General features: G+C 40.8%; 1 protein-coding gene across 1 annotated transcript; it reads left to right on the top strand.

Moving 5' to 3' along the window:
• Window positions 1-136: 136 nt before the first annotated feature.
• Window positions 137-9,566, top strand: LOC118846010 (zinc finger protein 570-like). Its single transcript, XM_036754181.1, has 2 exons — window positions 137-213; window positions 8,948-9,566. The coding sequence occupies exons 1-2, from the start codon at window positions 137-139 to the stop codon at window positions 9,564-9,566; spliced, it is 696 nt and encodes a 231-aa protein (XP_036610076.1).
• Window positions 9,567-15,208: the final 5,642 nt, after the last annotated feature.

Genomic DNA, 15,208 nt, shown 5'->3' with positions numbered 1-15,208 from the left:
GAGGTGCTAACACCAGAGCCAATTGAAGGAGCCCAAGTTCTGGTCACTCAGATGACATTTGATGACATCTGAAACTGTATAAAAAAATAGAAGACAGAGCTATTTGCTTAGGGTTCTCACTCTTGGGGGCGCACTGATGTGGAGACTCTGGGCAGCTATACCTGAGAGTTCTCCAGCTCGTAAACCCAGATGTGGGGACTTTGTTATACTCCGGTAACTATGTATTGGGATTTGAATCAGACAAGGTCTGTCTGTTGATGTTTGTAATTTGTTTGTATTTGCTCTGAAGTTCAGGGTGCTGGTTTTTTCCCCTGAACTAAGTGAATGATATTTGTATGCTGGATTAAAGCAAGATTGTTAACCCTTTAACATTGCTTTCTTTAGTGAAGCAGATCAAAAAAACCTGGGCTTGTAGCATTCTGTGAGTTGGTTGTTGTTGGTTTTACACCCCCTAGAGCAGCTGCTAACCAGATTGTTACAACACTGGAGCAAACCAGACTCTGATCTATGGATAGCCAGAGCCAAATATATCAGGCTAGAGACAGGAGGATCAGGAATCAAAGAGAAGTTTAATTTTAAAGTGAGAGAAACAGCTTGTAAACAAAGAAGAAAACTAGACACATCACTTCAGTGTAGCTAAGCCTTGATTTATATATTTGTAGCTCGGCAAAATGTCAAACAGTATAGTGTAGCAACAGTAGTGAAGCATAACAGCAACAGTGAGGCAAGGTTGTCTAGTGACAAAAAGTCCATTCATAGCAGGGCTTCATGTCTAGGCCTATTGGTGCTGGCCTGAGCTCAGAGACCACTAATTCTGTGATGAAGTTGCAGTATGTTCAACCAGAGTGTAAGCGCAAAGGATTGTTTTCATGCCAAACTCAGGGCAGAGCTTGCTTGCTGGGCCTTAGCTCTGGGAAACAGGGTGTCTCCAATATTATCTTGACATTTCCCCCCTTTGGCCAAAGGGAGAGGGTATGAAAGAACCTCTACCATTCTGACCAGTCAAGGAGAGGCAAATATAAGCCAAGATACCACAAAGGACCAATTGGACCAGGACAAGATGCTGTGTTGTATAGCTATCATTTGCTTGCAAGCAGAAAAGAAACAGGGGCAGAGAATGTAGAGGGAGAAAAGGCCAACACATGCTTCAATCAAGGCCTTGGAATTTGAGTACAAAACAAAAGGGAGAGGATAAAAGGACAATATACTTAGCCCTGGTCTGGAATCTTGAGACAGCTGTCTCATATGGGTGTTGGCTGCCTCTTGGTCTATGCATACTAGACAAACTCTGAGGTCTCTTGAAGGTTCTGCCATCCACTCAGGAGCAGGGGCTTTCTTCAGATGATCCAGGAGTACACAGCCACAAGTTTGGCAGTTGTCAGAGCAGTGAAAAGGACTTGGTTGTTCAATCCTGAAACTTCAGAGGATTTTGGTTTATATGTCATTTGCCATTTCTATCCTTATCTACCTCCTGTACTTAATATAAGAATCTTTTAAAAATTTGAGGGTCCAGGAGGCAGAGCCAAGATGGCGGAGTAAAGTCAGGGACTCATCTGAACTCTCTCCAAACCTCTCCAAATACCTTTAAAAATTACTCTGAACAAATTCTAAAGTAGCAGAAGCCACAAAAAGATGGAATGAAGCAATTTTCAAGCTCAAGACAACTTGGAGGGTCAGTGGGAAAGGTCTGTTGCACCAGGGTGAGAGGGGAGCACGGTCCAGGGCAGGACATGCCAGCACAAACTGGGCCCAGCAAACCTGGAGCAAGCTTTGGGGTGACTGAACCAGTGGCAGCAGTGGCAGTTTCCCGACCTCTTAGCCCACAGATGCCAAAGACAACTTGGAAGGTCAGCAGGAAGGGTTTATTGCACCTGGATGAGAGTGGAGCTCAATTCTAATTCTTAAGGGGTTATTTTCTTCAGTGAGCCTTTGTACCTCCTTTTCCATTCCATTTCACAAATTCTACAGTTTAAGGAATTTTCTTCCCCTTCAGGGAATTTTTGTGCCTCTTTTTTTTCCATTTGGTCAATTCTGCTTTTTAAGGCATTCTTCTCATTGGCTTTTGGTACCTCTTTTACCATTTGGCCTAGTCAGTTTTTTAAGGTGTCATTCTCTCCAGCATTTTTATGTCTCCTTTACCAAACTATTGACTCTTTTTTCATGATTTTCTTTCATCACTCTCATTTCTCTTCCCAATTTTTCCTCTACCTCTCTTACTCAGTTTTCAAAATCCTTTTTGAGCTCTTCTGTGAACTGATACCAGGTCATATTTTTCTTCAAGGCTTTGGATGTAGGAGCTTTGACTTTGTTGTCTTCTTCTGAGTGTGTATTTTGATCTTTCTTGTCACTATAATAACTTTCTATGGTCATATTTTTTATCTGGTGCTCACTCATATTCCTATCCTGTTATTTGAATCTTTTTTGTCAAAGTAGGATTCTGATTGCATGGTAAAGGGCACACCGTCCAAAGCTTCAGGGGTTTTCTGCAGCTTTTTTTCAGAAATACCTCTAGGAATCTGTAAATTTCCAGTTCTTCCACAGTGATATGATCTAAGGAGAGGTATTTACTACTCTCTTGTCTTGTACTCTGGTCTGTGAGCAACCACAAGCTCTCTTTTCTGCCCTGGAACTGTGAGGAGTGTGCCCACTCCACTGTGGCTGCAAGCTTTGTTGTATTAGTGCTGCTCTTTGCCCTGGAACTGCCACCCAGGACACAAGCATGGGCAAAGCAACAGGCTCTGCCTAAGTGCTAGCAAAGAGACTCCTATAATCTCCCTCTCACCAGTTGTTCGACCCCCATACCATCTAGGGCTAAGAGCCTCAGAAGCAGCGTCTCCTTCAGAAACGACTCCAAGGGAAATGATACCCCTCTCCCCACACCTGAACAAATATCTGGGCCCCAGAAACACACAGGGTCAGCTCTTCAGCCCCTGCCTTTCTACAGATAACCACGGCAGTGGAAGATTTACATGCAAGGCTCCTCATCCCTTCAGTGCCTGGAACAGGGATAAAAGAGTCCTATGTGAGCCCATCCCCAGCTGTTGAGCTTGAGGACAAGCTGTGAGGGAAGACTTCACCATGACTTGAATCCCTCTGTTGTCTCCAATCATTATGTAAACAAGTGAAGTCTTCTTGATCCCTCTCCCTGGGGCTCAGACCCGAAAGAAAGAAAGAAAGAAAGAAAGAAAGAAAGAAAGAAAGAAAGAAAGAAAGAAAGAAAGGGAAGGAAGGAAGGAAGGAAGGAAGGAAGGAAAGAAAGAGAGAAAGAAAGAAAGAAAGAAAGAAAGAAAGAAAGAAAGGAAGGAAGAAAGAAAGAAAGAAAGGGAAGGAAGGAAGGAAAGAGAGAAAGAGAGAAAGAAAGAAAGAAAGAAAGAAAGAAAGGAAGGAAGGAAGAAAGAAAGAAAAAGAAAGAAAGAAAGAAAGAAAGAAAGAAAGAAAGAAAGAAAGGGAAGGAAGGAAGGAAGGAAAGAGAGAAAGAAAGAAAGAAAGAAAGAAAGAAAGAAAGAAAGGAAGAAAGAAAGGAAGAAGAAGAAGAAGAATTAGAAGAAGAAGAAGAAGAAAGAAAGAAAGAAAGAAAGAAAGAAAGAAAGAAAGAAAGAAAGAAAGAAAAAGAAAGAAAGAAATTCCTGCTGTGAAGGACTTTACAATTTAACAAGGAAGACAAAAATCGGAATAAAGCTGTAAAAGATGGAAGAAGGGATTTGATGTGGGGGTATGACAAAGAGACCAATGAAGTCTAAAATGAGTTCAGACAGGAGAAAAATAAGACATTTGAGGAGACATTTGTCCTCCTCTTTTGCTTTGATGGTCCCTTGCCCCTCTCTGATCCTCTCCCTCTAAGAGTTCTTTTTCAGCTCCATTCTCTTATCTGCTCCATTCTCTTATCTGCTCCCTTCCTCCCTCCAAGTGCTCCCTTCCCATTTCTTGAGCTCTGTTGTCCCACTGAAAGCTCATTTCCTCCTCTCCCCAGCTTTGGAGCCTGTGAATGGAATTCTGAATCTAGAGCCTCCTGTTCTCAGGCCCCACTAAAGGTTGGACAGCCCATTACCATAGCTCAAGGCCTTGGGACCTCGTGATTAATTTTCCTAAAACCACAGGGCCACTTTTTTTTTGTCTATAAAAATCATTGGAAGGCCTTAATCTTTTTTAATAGCATAAGAAGCACAGTGTTTTGTCTGCAGAGAGAAGTGGGGTTGAACTTGAGGGCTTGAAGATGGAAAATTGGAAAAATGTCCATGGGGAGAGTCGTAGGCAGTCAACGTAGACGTGTTTATTTATAGCAGTGTATCTGTGAGGTTCTGTGTGAGAAGGATCTAATAAAATCTTTGGGGGGGGATGGGTGGTGTCAGGTTTTTTTTTTCATCTAGCTTGGGGTCACCAACTCTGTAAAGCTCAACAGGTTCTTCCTCACTCTGTTTAGGAGAAGCTGGAGTGCCCCTTTCTCAGCCCTTGGCCTGGGTCCCCTGGCTTGGGAGACCCCTTCAGCACTTCCTGGTAGAGTTCATTCCTTTGGTCAGGATAACCTCAAACATTCTCATTCATTTTTGTTTATCCTATTCCCCCATACCACCAGGAGCCCCTATGAAGAGTTGGGTCATTGGTACAATCAGTAAGCATTGTCCAAGCACCTATTATGAGCCAGGCACTGAGCGTGTTCAAATAGGTCACCATTTCAGGCCTTGCATGTAACACAAATATTATTTGTCCAATGTTTGGCTTCTTCACATACTTTAGGTGTCCATCAGCTCACCCAGGGTCTAAGACTTCTTTTCTAGGCCTATGGGACGGAGAAAACCCCCTTCTTCCCATCTCCCAAACTCTCATCCTCTTTTCAGGATGACTCAGTCAAGGCTCAAAACTGTATCCATTATCTTAGATGTAAAAGACAGCAGAAGGATTTCCCAGCTCAATGTATGTCCAGTTACCCTGGGGCAAGGCCAGAGTCAGAGCAGAGGTCAGGTGTCAGGGCATGATTCTCCTAGAGATCTCTCTGTTCTGGACATATTGGTTGAATGGTGGACAAAGCTAATGCCCATCCCTGCCTTGACAATGATGGAGCTGTCTTCCCTTTCTACTTATAATATCCTTTCCTCTGATCCATTGATTTTTCTGCCCCAGCTTCCTAGGGTGGTCCCCAGATCTCAACAATTTTCCCCAACAGAGCATTTCTTCTCTTTCTCCAACACTTTCTCCTTCTCATCCAGAAGACTGGATTTCCTGCCCCCCCCCCACCTTGATCTCTTCCATTCTCATCCTTAACCTCCTCATTTTCCTCTATCTGAAACTACTTTTATGGTTTGCTTATTCCTGCCTGTAATCAGTACTCCCTGTCATTGGTTATAAAAGTTAAAAAAAATCACTCACAATCCCATGCTTCCTTCAGTGTCATTGAAGTTGAACAAACTAAGTTAGAACAAATTAGTAAACAGACTAAGCTACAGATTTAAACACATCTTCCCTTTACAGAAATGAAAGTTTTCATTTCTAAAAAATCACGATGGGTTAATTGGGTGGAATCTTCTTGGGAAATAGACTGTTCTGCTTTTTCTTTCCTTTATTTCCAGGTTCTGTGATTTTCTATGCATTCACTCAGCCACCATTGGTGTCTAAGACTCTGCAATAGTCAGCCAGCCTCTACTGTGTGGGGGATGGTACTGGTAACTATTCTGTATCCTGGTACAAGAAGAAACCTGGCCAGACCACCCTGGTTGACTTATGATTCTAGCCACTTGTCCTTGGACTTCCCTGCCCAATTCTCTAACTCTGGAAACACAGTGAGATTGAGCATCTCTGGGCTCATGGCTGAACATAACGCTAATTATTATTTTCAGGTGTGGGATAGTGATCCCAACGTTCACAACGACAAAAAAATACATTGGAAAGTGAGAAAAAAATCTCTCCTGTCTCCTCCCTTCCTGGCTCAGAGAGGTGACAGATGTGCAAATACTTTCCCGTATCCCCCTTTTCTCTGACTATACTTCATTTCTCTTTTACTTTGATGGCCCTTGAAACTTTCAGAGCTTCCCCATCTGAATTTCCTTCTGTAGCCATCCTTTGTCTCCTTCCTTCAGCTGGCTCCCATTTCTGGGTTATGCTGTCCAAACAAAAGCATTTTCTCATCGCTGTGAACTGGGGCGTGGAAACTGTAAAAGCAGCTCTGAACCAAGAGGTTCTTGTTCCCAGGACTAGCCTCACATAGCCCATTACCACTAGAGCAGTTCAGGCCCAGAGGCTGAGGCTGAGGAAATTACTTAATGGTGCCATATTTTATCGATGACTGAACTCTGTGCCTTTCTTGTGTAACTATGTTCTTCCTCTCAGCCTCTGAGAAAAGAAGCTTTTGTGTGTTCTAGTTCAGTATCCCCTGCTGTGTGTTTAGGATGATCCTATCTGACTTGTTAAGATGGCCTGATCATCTAACCCCTAATCCCCAGTCAGTCTACCAGGCCTGGGTCCTTAACGGCTAGCATCGATTGATGCACTTCATCAATTGACAGAGGCATTCCTCAAAGATGGACAGAGGTGGTCCTTTCTCGCTACTGATGGAAAGTAATGTAGGTTTTGCTTCTACAAAGATTTTTCGTAACTGTATGTAATAAAACCATCCATTTTACCTCATCTGAGCCTTTCTATAGCTTCTTTTGTCATTAATTCTTCCCCTTTCCATAGATCAAACAAATAATTTCTTCCTCTACTTCCTGCTACTCTAATTATTTTATGATGCCATCATTTATGCCTAAATCATGTACCTTTTTGTAATTTGTCTTGGAATATGATATGAGATGCTGGGCTATTTTTTTCCTAAACTCCTGAACACTAAGATACTGTGCTCATTTGCTTGCATATACTGTGTACCTAATCTGTTCATCTGGCCAGTCTCTTTGTTGCTTGCATAGCACCAAATCATTTGATGGCTATGGCTTTGCAGTATAGTTTGAGATCTGGTACTGCTAGGTTTCCTTTGCTTCCACTTTTTTTCATTAATTCCCTTGACATACTTGACCTTTTATTCTTCCAGATGAATCTTTAGACAACTTTATAAAGTAATCATTTGGTAGCTGGATTGGAATGGCACTGAATAAGTAAATTAATTTAGGTAATATCATTTTTATCATGTTGATTACTACTTACATGAGAACAATTAATATGTAAACAGTTATTTAGATCTGCCTTTATTTGGATAAAGAGTGTTTTGTAATTGCGTTCTTATAGTTCCTGTGTCTCTTGGAAGTTAGAATACAAAGTATTTTATACTATCTGTAGTTATTTTAAATACATTTTTCTTTCCATTTCAGCCTGCCAAATTTTCTTAGTAATATACAGAAATTCTGATGATATTTCTGTGTACCCATATTCTTAAAGGGAGAACCCTGGAAACACTTTAAAGCAAGAAAAATAATTTTTCTTAAACTGTTTAGAGAAACTAAAAAGAACATTTTAAATATGAAAAATGCCCTGCTTATCTCTACATTTGCTTATGTTCTCTCCTGTGCATATTCAAAATAGTATAGTGGTCCACATTTTTGGAAAATTTTAGCTACCCATTCCCATTGAAGTCTACCCCCCAAACAAAAACATATATAAAGAGAGAGGAAGAAATAACCTTTGCAACAAATGAGCATAGTCAAGCAAGAGGAATCTACACAATGAACATGTATAAAAATCATGTCTCTGTACCTAGTGTCTATCACCTCTCTGTCAGGAGATGGGTAATAGGTCCTTTGGAGGTAATGCTGATCATTACTATGATCAGTTATTAAGTCTTTCAAAGCTGTTTTTTTTTTACATTTTTTCCCACATAGGAATCATTCTCCTGGTTGTGCTAACTTGATCCTGAATCAATTCCCAAGATTCCTTTGAATTGTCTTTGTTTATTACTTATGCTGCAATGACATTCTATCCCATTGATACCATTGATATACCACAATTAGTCCAGTCATTCCTCAGTTGCCACCTCTTCTTACTTTCTTGTTCTTTGTTGCCTTTTTAAAGCTCCTCAATGTGGGAAAGCCTTCTACCAGAGAAGGGGGCTCAGACAACATCAGAAAACTCATAATATAGAGAAATGCCTTCAATGTCATGAATGTGGTGAAGGATAAATCATTATAGAAGATCCTCCATATTATAGTGTAAGCCCAGCTTGTCCCGCGCCCCTCCCTTCCCCCCCCCCCATCCTCCAGCTCCTGCAAGACCTTTAAACTCTCCAGCTTGGAACAAAGAATCAGACATTCCATTCTGGCTAGGAGACTGAGAATCCCCTCTCTGAGAATGTACTTCTCAGTCATTCCTCTCTGACTGACAGGCCTGAACAAAAGATAGAATATACTTCCACTGGAGACATATAGGTCCAGAACAAAGAACAGGAAATATTTCTGAAGCTGCTGTTTGAGGACCTAGCCAGTTCTTGAAAACAGAATGACTGACAGGATCTTCCCCTCCCGAGGGGAGTGGCTACCCTCTCTGGCAGAGAGCATCCGGGACAGTTAGCAGTGAGTCTTCTCTCTCTGGCAGGACAAACTTTCTTTGTTCAGCACCCTATAAAAGTCACCATGTGGGGCAGTTACATTGGGATATCACCCATGGGGAAGACGCTTCGCCTGGGACCACCTTCCCTTTCAGGGCCTTGATCGAGCTGTGTAAACTGGGATCCCCTCAGCTTTGAGAAGATCAAGTGCTGGAGTTCCCCTGGGAGGTGATGAATCCATGTCATCTGTGTCTTTGTCTTTGTTGTGTTAACTGTGTTTGTTAGAGTATTTCCCCTGTCTTTCAATAAAAAACTTTGTTCTGTTGGGAGTGTGCCTTATTGCCAGCGTGAATCCGAATCCGAACCTAACTTAGCTTAATTCAACATAGTTTTGTTGCATACTTGGCTTACTCAACATCTAAGAATTCATAATGGAGACAAAACTTATCTATGTCATCAATGTGGTAAAACTTTAAAATGGAGGTGGCAGCTGACTCAGCATCAGAGAATTCATACTAGGGAGAAACATTGTCCACGTCTTGAATGTGGGAAGGCCTTCCACTGGAGAAAGGATCTGGCTCAACATCAGAGAACTCATATAGGAGAGAAACCGTATAATTGTAATGAATGTTGGAAGGCCTTTCATTGCAGATATGATGTCATTCAACATGAGAGAATTTATACTGGAGAGAAACCATATGAATGTAATGAATGTGAAAAAGCTTTTCCCATGAAAGATCTACTGATTAGACATCAAAGAACTCATGCAGGAAAGAAGCCTTATGAAGGTATTGAATGTAATGAATGTGGGAAGTCCTTCCATGGTGAAAGTACACTGATGAAACATCAGAAGATTCATATTGGAGAGAAAGCTTATCAATGTTCTGAGTGTAGGAAGGCTTTCACTATAGCATCAAATCTCACTCAACATCAGAGAATTCATACTGGAGAGAAACCTTATCAGTGTCTTGAATGTAGGAAGGCCTTCAACCAGCCCAGTGGTCTGACACAACATCAGACAATTCACAGTAAAGAGAAGCCTTATAAATGTAATGAATGTAACAAGTCATTTGGCCTATGGGCTTATCTAAAGAAACAATAGAAAGTTCATTCTAAATATCAACTACAAGAATTCTATGATTGAAAAAGTACTTTCTTTGGAAATCTCTCTTTTGTGGTAGCAAAGGATCAAAATAAATTAGATGTTTGTTGATAGATGAATGACTAATAAAATTGTCCTACATAAATGTAACGAAATACTACTATATTACGAAAAAGCTAACTGTAACAATTATAATGACCAAGTTTGGCCCCAAAGAGGAGATATTAGAAGGCACTTCCCCGTTCTTTGAAAAGGTGTGGTTCCATTAGCACATAACATTACCAATGAATTCAGACTCGGGGGATGATTTTTTAAATGATTTTTTTTCTCCTTTGTCTTCTAAAAATTATTTATTGTCATAGATGACTCTCCAGTTGGGGATGTGAATGGGATACATGAAGGCTATATAACATCAAAAGATATCAATAAAATTTATCCAAGTGTATTAAATCACTAAATACATGGTACCTAGTTAGAGTCAGTGCCCAAGATCTAGGTAGAAACAAGACTACCTAAGACTTTCTACCCCAGTGTTCTGTCTTGATGATACCACATGAGTTCTGAATCCATATTTTATGCATAGTAGTCAGTGATCTGGATCTTGGATCTAGGAGCTAAAAAAAGATGCCTATTTGGACAGGATCCATATTTATGCTTGTGAGGAAAACAGTCCCTCTTCTCATCAGGCTGACATACTATTAAAGGAAAAACCACAAACACAAACACAAAAGTTCAGCTACATGGCATATTGGAAAAACCAAGAAGGGAAGTTGAGAGGATGGGAAGAGAGGGTAGAGGATTGGAGAGAGAGGTTCTGACCTTGGCTGACAACCACAAATTCATACTATTACGTCCTTGAGGTTGAGGTTATGAGATATGACACCAGCTTTGCAACTTGGCATGGATGTGTGTATGTGAGAAGCGTGGAGCCTTGAATGGAACTAGGTCAGGGATATCTGGGAGATACATTGTTTCTATTTTATTATTGTGCTTAGCCATAGGTAGGAACTACCTCTCAGTAGTAATTTGCTCCATCCTCAGACTTGGTGTTGCTGATAGATAAGTAATGATTGGCCACAGAACTGCAGCCAGAAAAGTGATCAGAGATTCCGTCACCACTGGTTCCCCCTGCCACCTTCAATATTGATGACTTACATTATGTACTGAAGGGCCCTTCCTGCATTCTGTTGGGACCGTTTGATAGGGTAGCTACTATGTTCCCTGTTTAGGATGATGTCGAATCTGGCAGTAGCACCAAGGTGAAAACGTAGAGGGCAGACAAGTCAGCACAGGTTGGTAAAAAGATCCAGGATACACAAATATATAACTATCCTTTCCAGTGATTGTCGGGGAGTAGTCTGGGAGCTTGCCTATAAAATCACTACGTAGAAGGGGTGATTGGAATGGTAGGAAACAATTCAGTGACCTCTCCATTCCACAGACTTCTCCAAACAGGTCTGGAAAAGGAATTTGAATGAATCTTGATGGGGAAATCAAGGAAAAAAGTTAAACTGAATCACTTACACAGTCCATCTTGGCATAGAAAGACAGGTGGTGCCATTCTTTGTGTTTGCATCACTCTCTACATCTATATCTATAGATAAATGTGCACACATATATATATATTCATAGTTCAGCTTTTCTCTTCATTGATTCACAGTATGAAACAATGAATTATTCCCTTGCATTTCCCCTAAAATTGCTAGAACATGGTTTGTTGTTACTGAATATAAACATAGAGCACCAATAGCAAAAATAATTTGTGAAATGGCTACTAAATATCAAAGGAGATTTGCTTGTAAGTTGATTATTAATTTAATTGAAAAACTTTGAAAGTACATCAGAAATTAAGCAGGTTACTTTGGTCAAAATGAAAATATTAATACTAGTTCTATACTCTGCAAGTTGAGTTCAAGATTACCAGAAACAATTTTACTTAATTGAACATTAATCTGTATCCCAGCCATTTGCAGCTTGGACAGAGTAGTGCTTCACAATGGTGTACTTCTCCTTGACCTCTGATATTTATCACCACCCCAAGAAACTTTCAGGGCACATTTTTGGGAATATTGAAAAAGAAAAAAATACAGTTTGTGTTAACATGCCAGGGTGTTGGCCCTTTCCTCCTGAGCCCTTTCCTAGAGGACTTGACGGGGCCCCTCCTAGAGAACTCTATCAATAGCCCAGCTGAATTGGAGGCTGAGAGGGTCTCCCTCTTGCATGAGATAGGGTACTTCCATCAGGTGTCCTGGCCCCCTTCTGTTGCAACAATTCAGCTAGCAGCTGCTGTGCCTGTGTAAAACCAACAACAACCAGCATACAGAATGCTGCAAGCCCAGGTGCTTTTGATCTGCTTTACTAAGGAAAGCAACATTAAGGGGTTGGCAAATTTACTTTAATCCAGCATACAGACATCATTCACTTAGTTCAGGGGAAAAAGCCAGCACCCTGAACTTCAGAGCAAATACAAACAAATTACAAACATACATTTATGAACAGACCAAATACAATTCATAGTCACCAAGTAACCATCTACATATGAGTTCAGCCGGGAGCTCGACAATGGCTGGCTCAGAGTCCACTCCTGCTGTGGCTCAGAACTCCTAATAAGAAAGCCAACCTCTGCACTTATATATCCAAAGGTGAGTCACACATGTGACTTACCCACATGACCTAAAATCATCACAAAAATGTGACTTAAACTCACATGGTCCAAAAGCCTCTGATGTCACAAACATGTCACTCAAACCCGTAAACTAGGCTTTCCCTTGAGGTAAGGAGATCATCAAGGATTCCTAATTTAATCAAGGAAACAAAGGCCAAAATCTTCAAGGGCACTTGGTTGAATAAGTGCTAAGAGCCCATCTTGATTTCCAATACACCCTCCCCCAGGAGTGGAGAAGGTAATACTCTTATGTAAACAAGAGGGAAGTTTGGTTATCAGCAGTAATCTACTTACCTAAGAAAGGATTTATGTTTTGTTCTACCAACTTTCCCAAAGGGAAATGTCTGGGAAAGGATTTAGGGTAGAGAAATATTATTTCCTAATAATTCTAATGCATCTAGAAAGCATATTAATATGCTTCCACACTTTCGAAAACTCTTATGCTTCCTTTCAGTTCCTTCTGATCTTTCTTGTGTTCACTTGTGTGCATCATGATTATAGGGTCTCCCTTTTGTGCATCAGTTTTTCTGACCCTACTTCCAGACCTCTCTTTACCTAAAGAGATAAACAAATAAAAACAACCTTGCAACAAATATGTATAGTCAATCAAAATGATTCCACACAACGTTGTACCTAGAGTCCATCACCTGTATGTCAGAAGGTGGGTAATATGCTTCATCAAAGGTCCTGTGGAGACTTTGTTAGCCAGTACTGTGTTCTTAAGTCTTTCAAAATTTGCTGGACCTATTCCTTTGAAAAGTTTTAAAAGTCTAAAAAAAAATGTTTCCAAGTTCATGTACAGACACACATCAAGAAGTCAAAATGCTTTTCTTAAACAGCTACTGTGAATCAGGCACTGTGCTAAGCCCTGGGGATACAAAGAAAAGCAACAACAGCTCCGGATGCCAAAGAGGAGGCTAGCAAACTGCTATGTACAAACAAAGTGTGTGTGTGTGTGTGTGTGTGTGTGTGTGTGTACACACAAACACACCTTGTTTGTATGTAGATTTTGGTGAGAATGGAGTCAAGTCTTGGATATGTATGTATGTACGAGTGTGTGTGTATATATATACACGTATACATAAATATATGTTTGTATATACACACACATACACATACAGAGGTGGGTGAGGTAGAAGAATACTGGAAAGTTAAGAAGGGGTAGGTAGGAAGAGCTTTAAAAGTCCAAGAGAGTATTATTTGATCCTAGAGGTAATAGGTAGCCACTGGAGTTTAATCAGCACCATAATCACCAAAATTCATGTAGCACTTTAAGGTTTAAAAAATGCTTTACAAATGTTATCTCATTCTATCCTCACAATAACCATGGGAAGGAGGTACTTCATTGTTTACACTTTAATTATCTCATGTTTTTAAAAAATCATTTTTATTTTGTTTTCAACTTTGTACTCTCTCTCCTCCCATTTTCCCTTCTTCACCCTCCAACTGACAAAGCAAGAAACAAAAAAACAAATTTTGTTTGGAATGAAACCTTGTCTCAAAGCCCATTTCTATAAAACTCTCCTCATTAAAGGAGATTGATTATTCAATGCTTTGTGCCAAAGGGGAGACTAGCAAACTATGTACAAACAAGATATATGTGAGATCATTGGCAACTTTGGAGAGCAGCATCTGTTAAAACATGAGGTCAGAAGCCAAATTGTAGAGAGTGAGGAAGACAGTGAGAGGAAAGGAAGGGTAGGCACTGATTGCCAATGGCTCTCTGAATTAGATTAGTCAAGAGAGGGAAGAGAGATGTGGAACTACAGCTAGTAGGGATGGGTGGATCAGCTTTTAGTTTTGTGAGGATTGGGAAGAATTGGTCATGGCTGGAGGCAGAATTGAAATAGCCAGTAGAAAGGAGGAGCTTGAGAGTGAAAGTGGAGATGACAGAGGAAGCAACCAGCTAGAGAGGATGGGATAAAATGGATTAATTTGTGCATGGAGAAAGGTTTGCCTTTGCAAAGAAAAGGGCTATCCTTGCTAGCATGCCAGGGATGAAGGAAGAAAAAGTGGCAGAAGGCATCTGGGTGATGAGAAATAAGGAGGCCAGGAGGACAGAGTTCTTAGTGAATAGCTTGCATTTCTTCTGTGAAATGTGAGACAAAATTCCCAGTTGAGAGACTGAAGCAAAGGAGAGCCATGGGAGGAAGCTTAGGAAAGAAAAGAACAAATATAAGCAAAACAAACAAAAAAGAACACTTAGCAAGGCATTTTCTTTAACACAAGCAAAGAAAACCCTTGGAGACGTACTTTTTTTCTCTAAACCAAATTTTACTGGTTCCTCAGAAAATGTTTTCTCTTCTTCATTGTAGCTAGATAGGTGGTGCATTAAGCCTGGAATCAGAAAGAAATGAGTTCAAATACGGCCTCAGACATTCGACTGCGTGTCCCTGGATAAGTACCTTAACCCCTGCCTGTTTCCCCAAGCGTAAAATGAAGAAAATAACAGCACTTATCTCTCAGGATTGCTATGAGAATCAAATGAGATAATGTAATTAGCACAGTGCCAGAATTCTGTAGGTGTTTGAGAAATGTTTATTTCCTTCTTCTCTGTCATTTTACTAAACCTCGTTTAAGAGGGATTAAAAGGGATAGGTGATTGGCCAGTCCCAAATTCAGCACAAGGTCCTTTTTGATGGAATGGATTTAGGGAGAAAATAAGCTGGAGCAATCAATAGGATTCCCTAAGTTACAGGTAATTCTTAGAAACAGAAGCATCCTGTTCACAGATCCAGTATTGCAGGACACAAACTGGGCAGGCCTCTCAAATTTCTTGGTCCAACTCCTCCCCAGAACAGGTGACTTCAGGGTTGGGGGTAGGGGTGGGAGAGCTGGTGACAGACAAGAAGAGGCTTGGGCCCCAGTGTGCTACACAGAAGTGTTCCCATCGGGGGAATCTATGTGAGCAGAAAAGGCAATCCTAACAAGTGGCAGAGGCTCAGAAGGCAAAAGGAAGGACCCCCAAACAACACAG

This window comes from Trichosurus vulpecula, chromosome 1 (genome assembly GCF_011100635.1).
Source record: "Trichosurus vulpecula isolate mTriVul1 chromosome 1, mTriVul1.pri, whole genome shotgun sequence".
Taxonomy (NCBI): domain Eukaryota; kingdom Metazoa; phylum Chordata; class Mammalia; order Diprotodontia; family Phalangeridae; genus Trichosurus; species Trichosurus vulpecula.
Note: the sequence above shows the minus strand (reverse complement) of the source record. Positions and strands in the feature narration are given on the sequence as shown.

Excerpts from the sequence above, each read along its gene's own strand:
- LOC118846010 (XM_036754181.1), top strand. The coding sequence starts at position 137 with ATGTGGAGACTCTGGGCAGCTATACCTGAGAGTTCTCCAGCTCGTAAA. Across the intron at positions 214-8,947 it reads GGGGACTTTGTTATACTCCG|GTGGCAGCTGACTCAGCATC; the intron begins GTAACTATGTAT and ends TTTAAAATGGAG.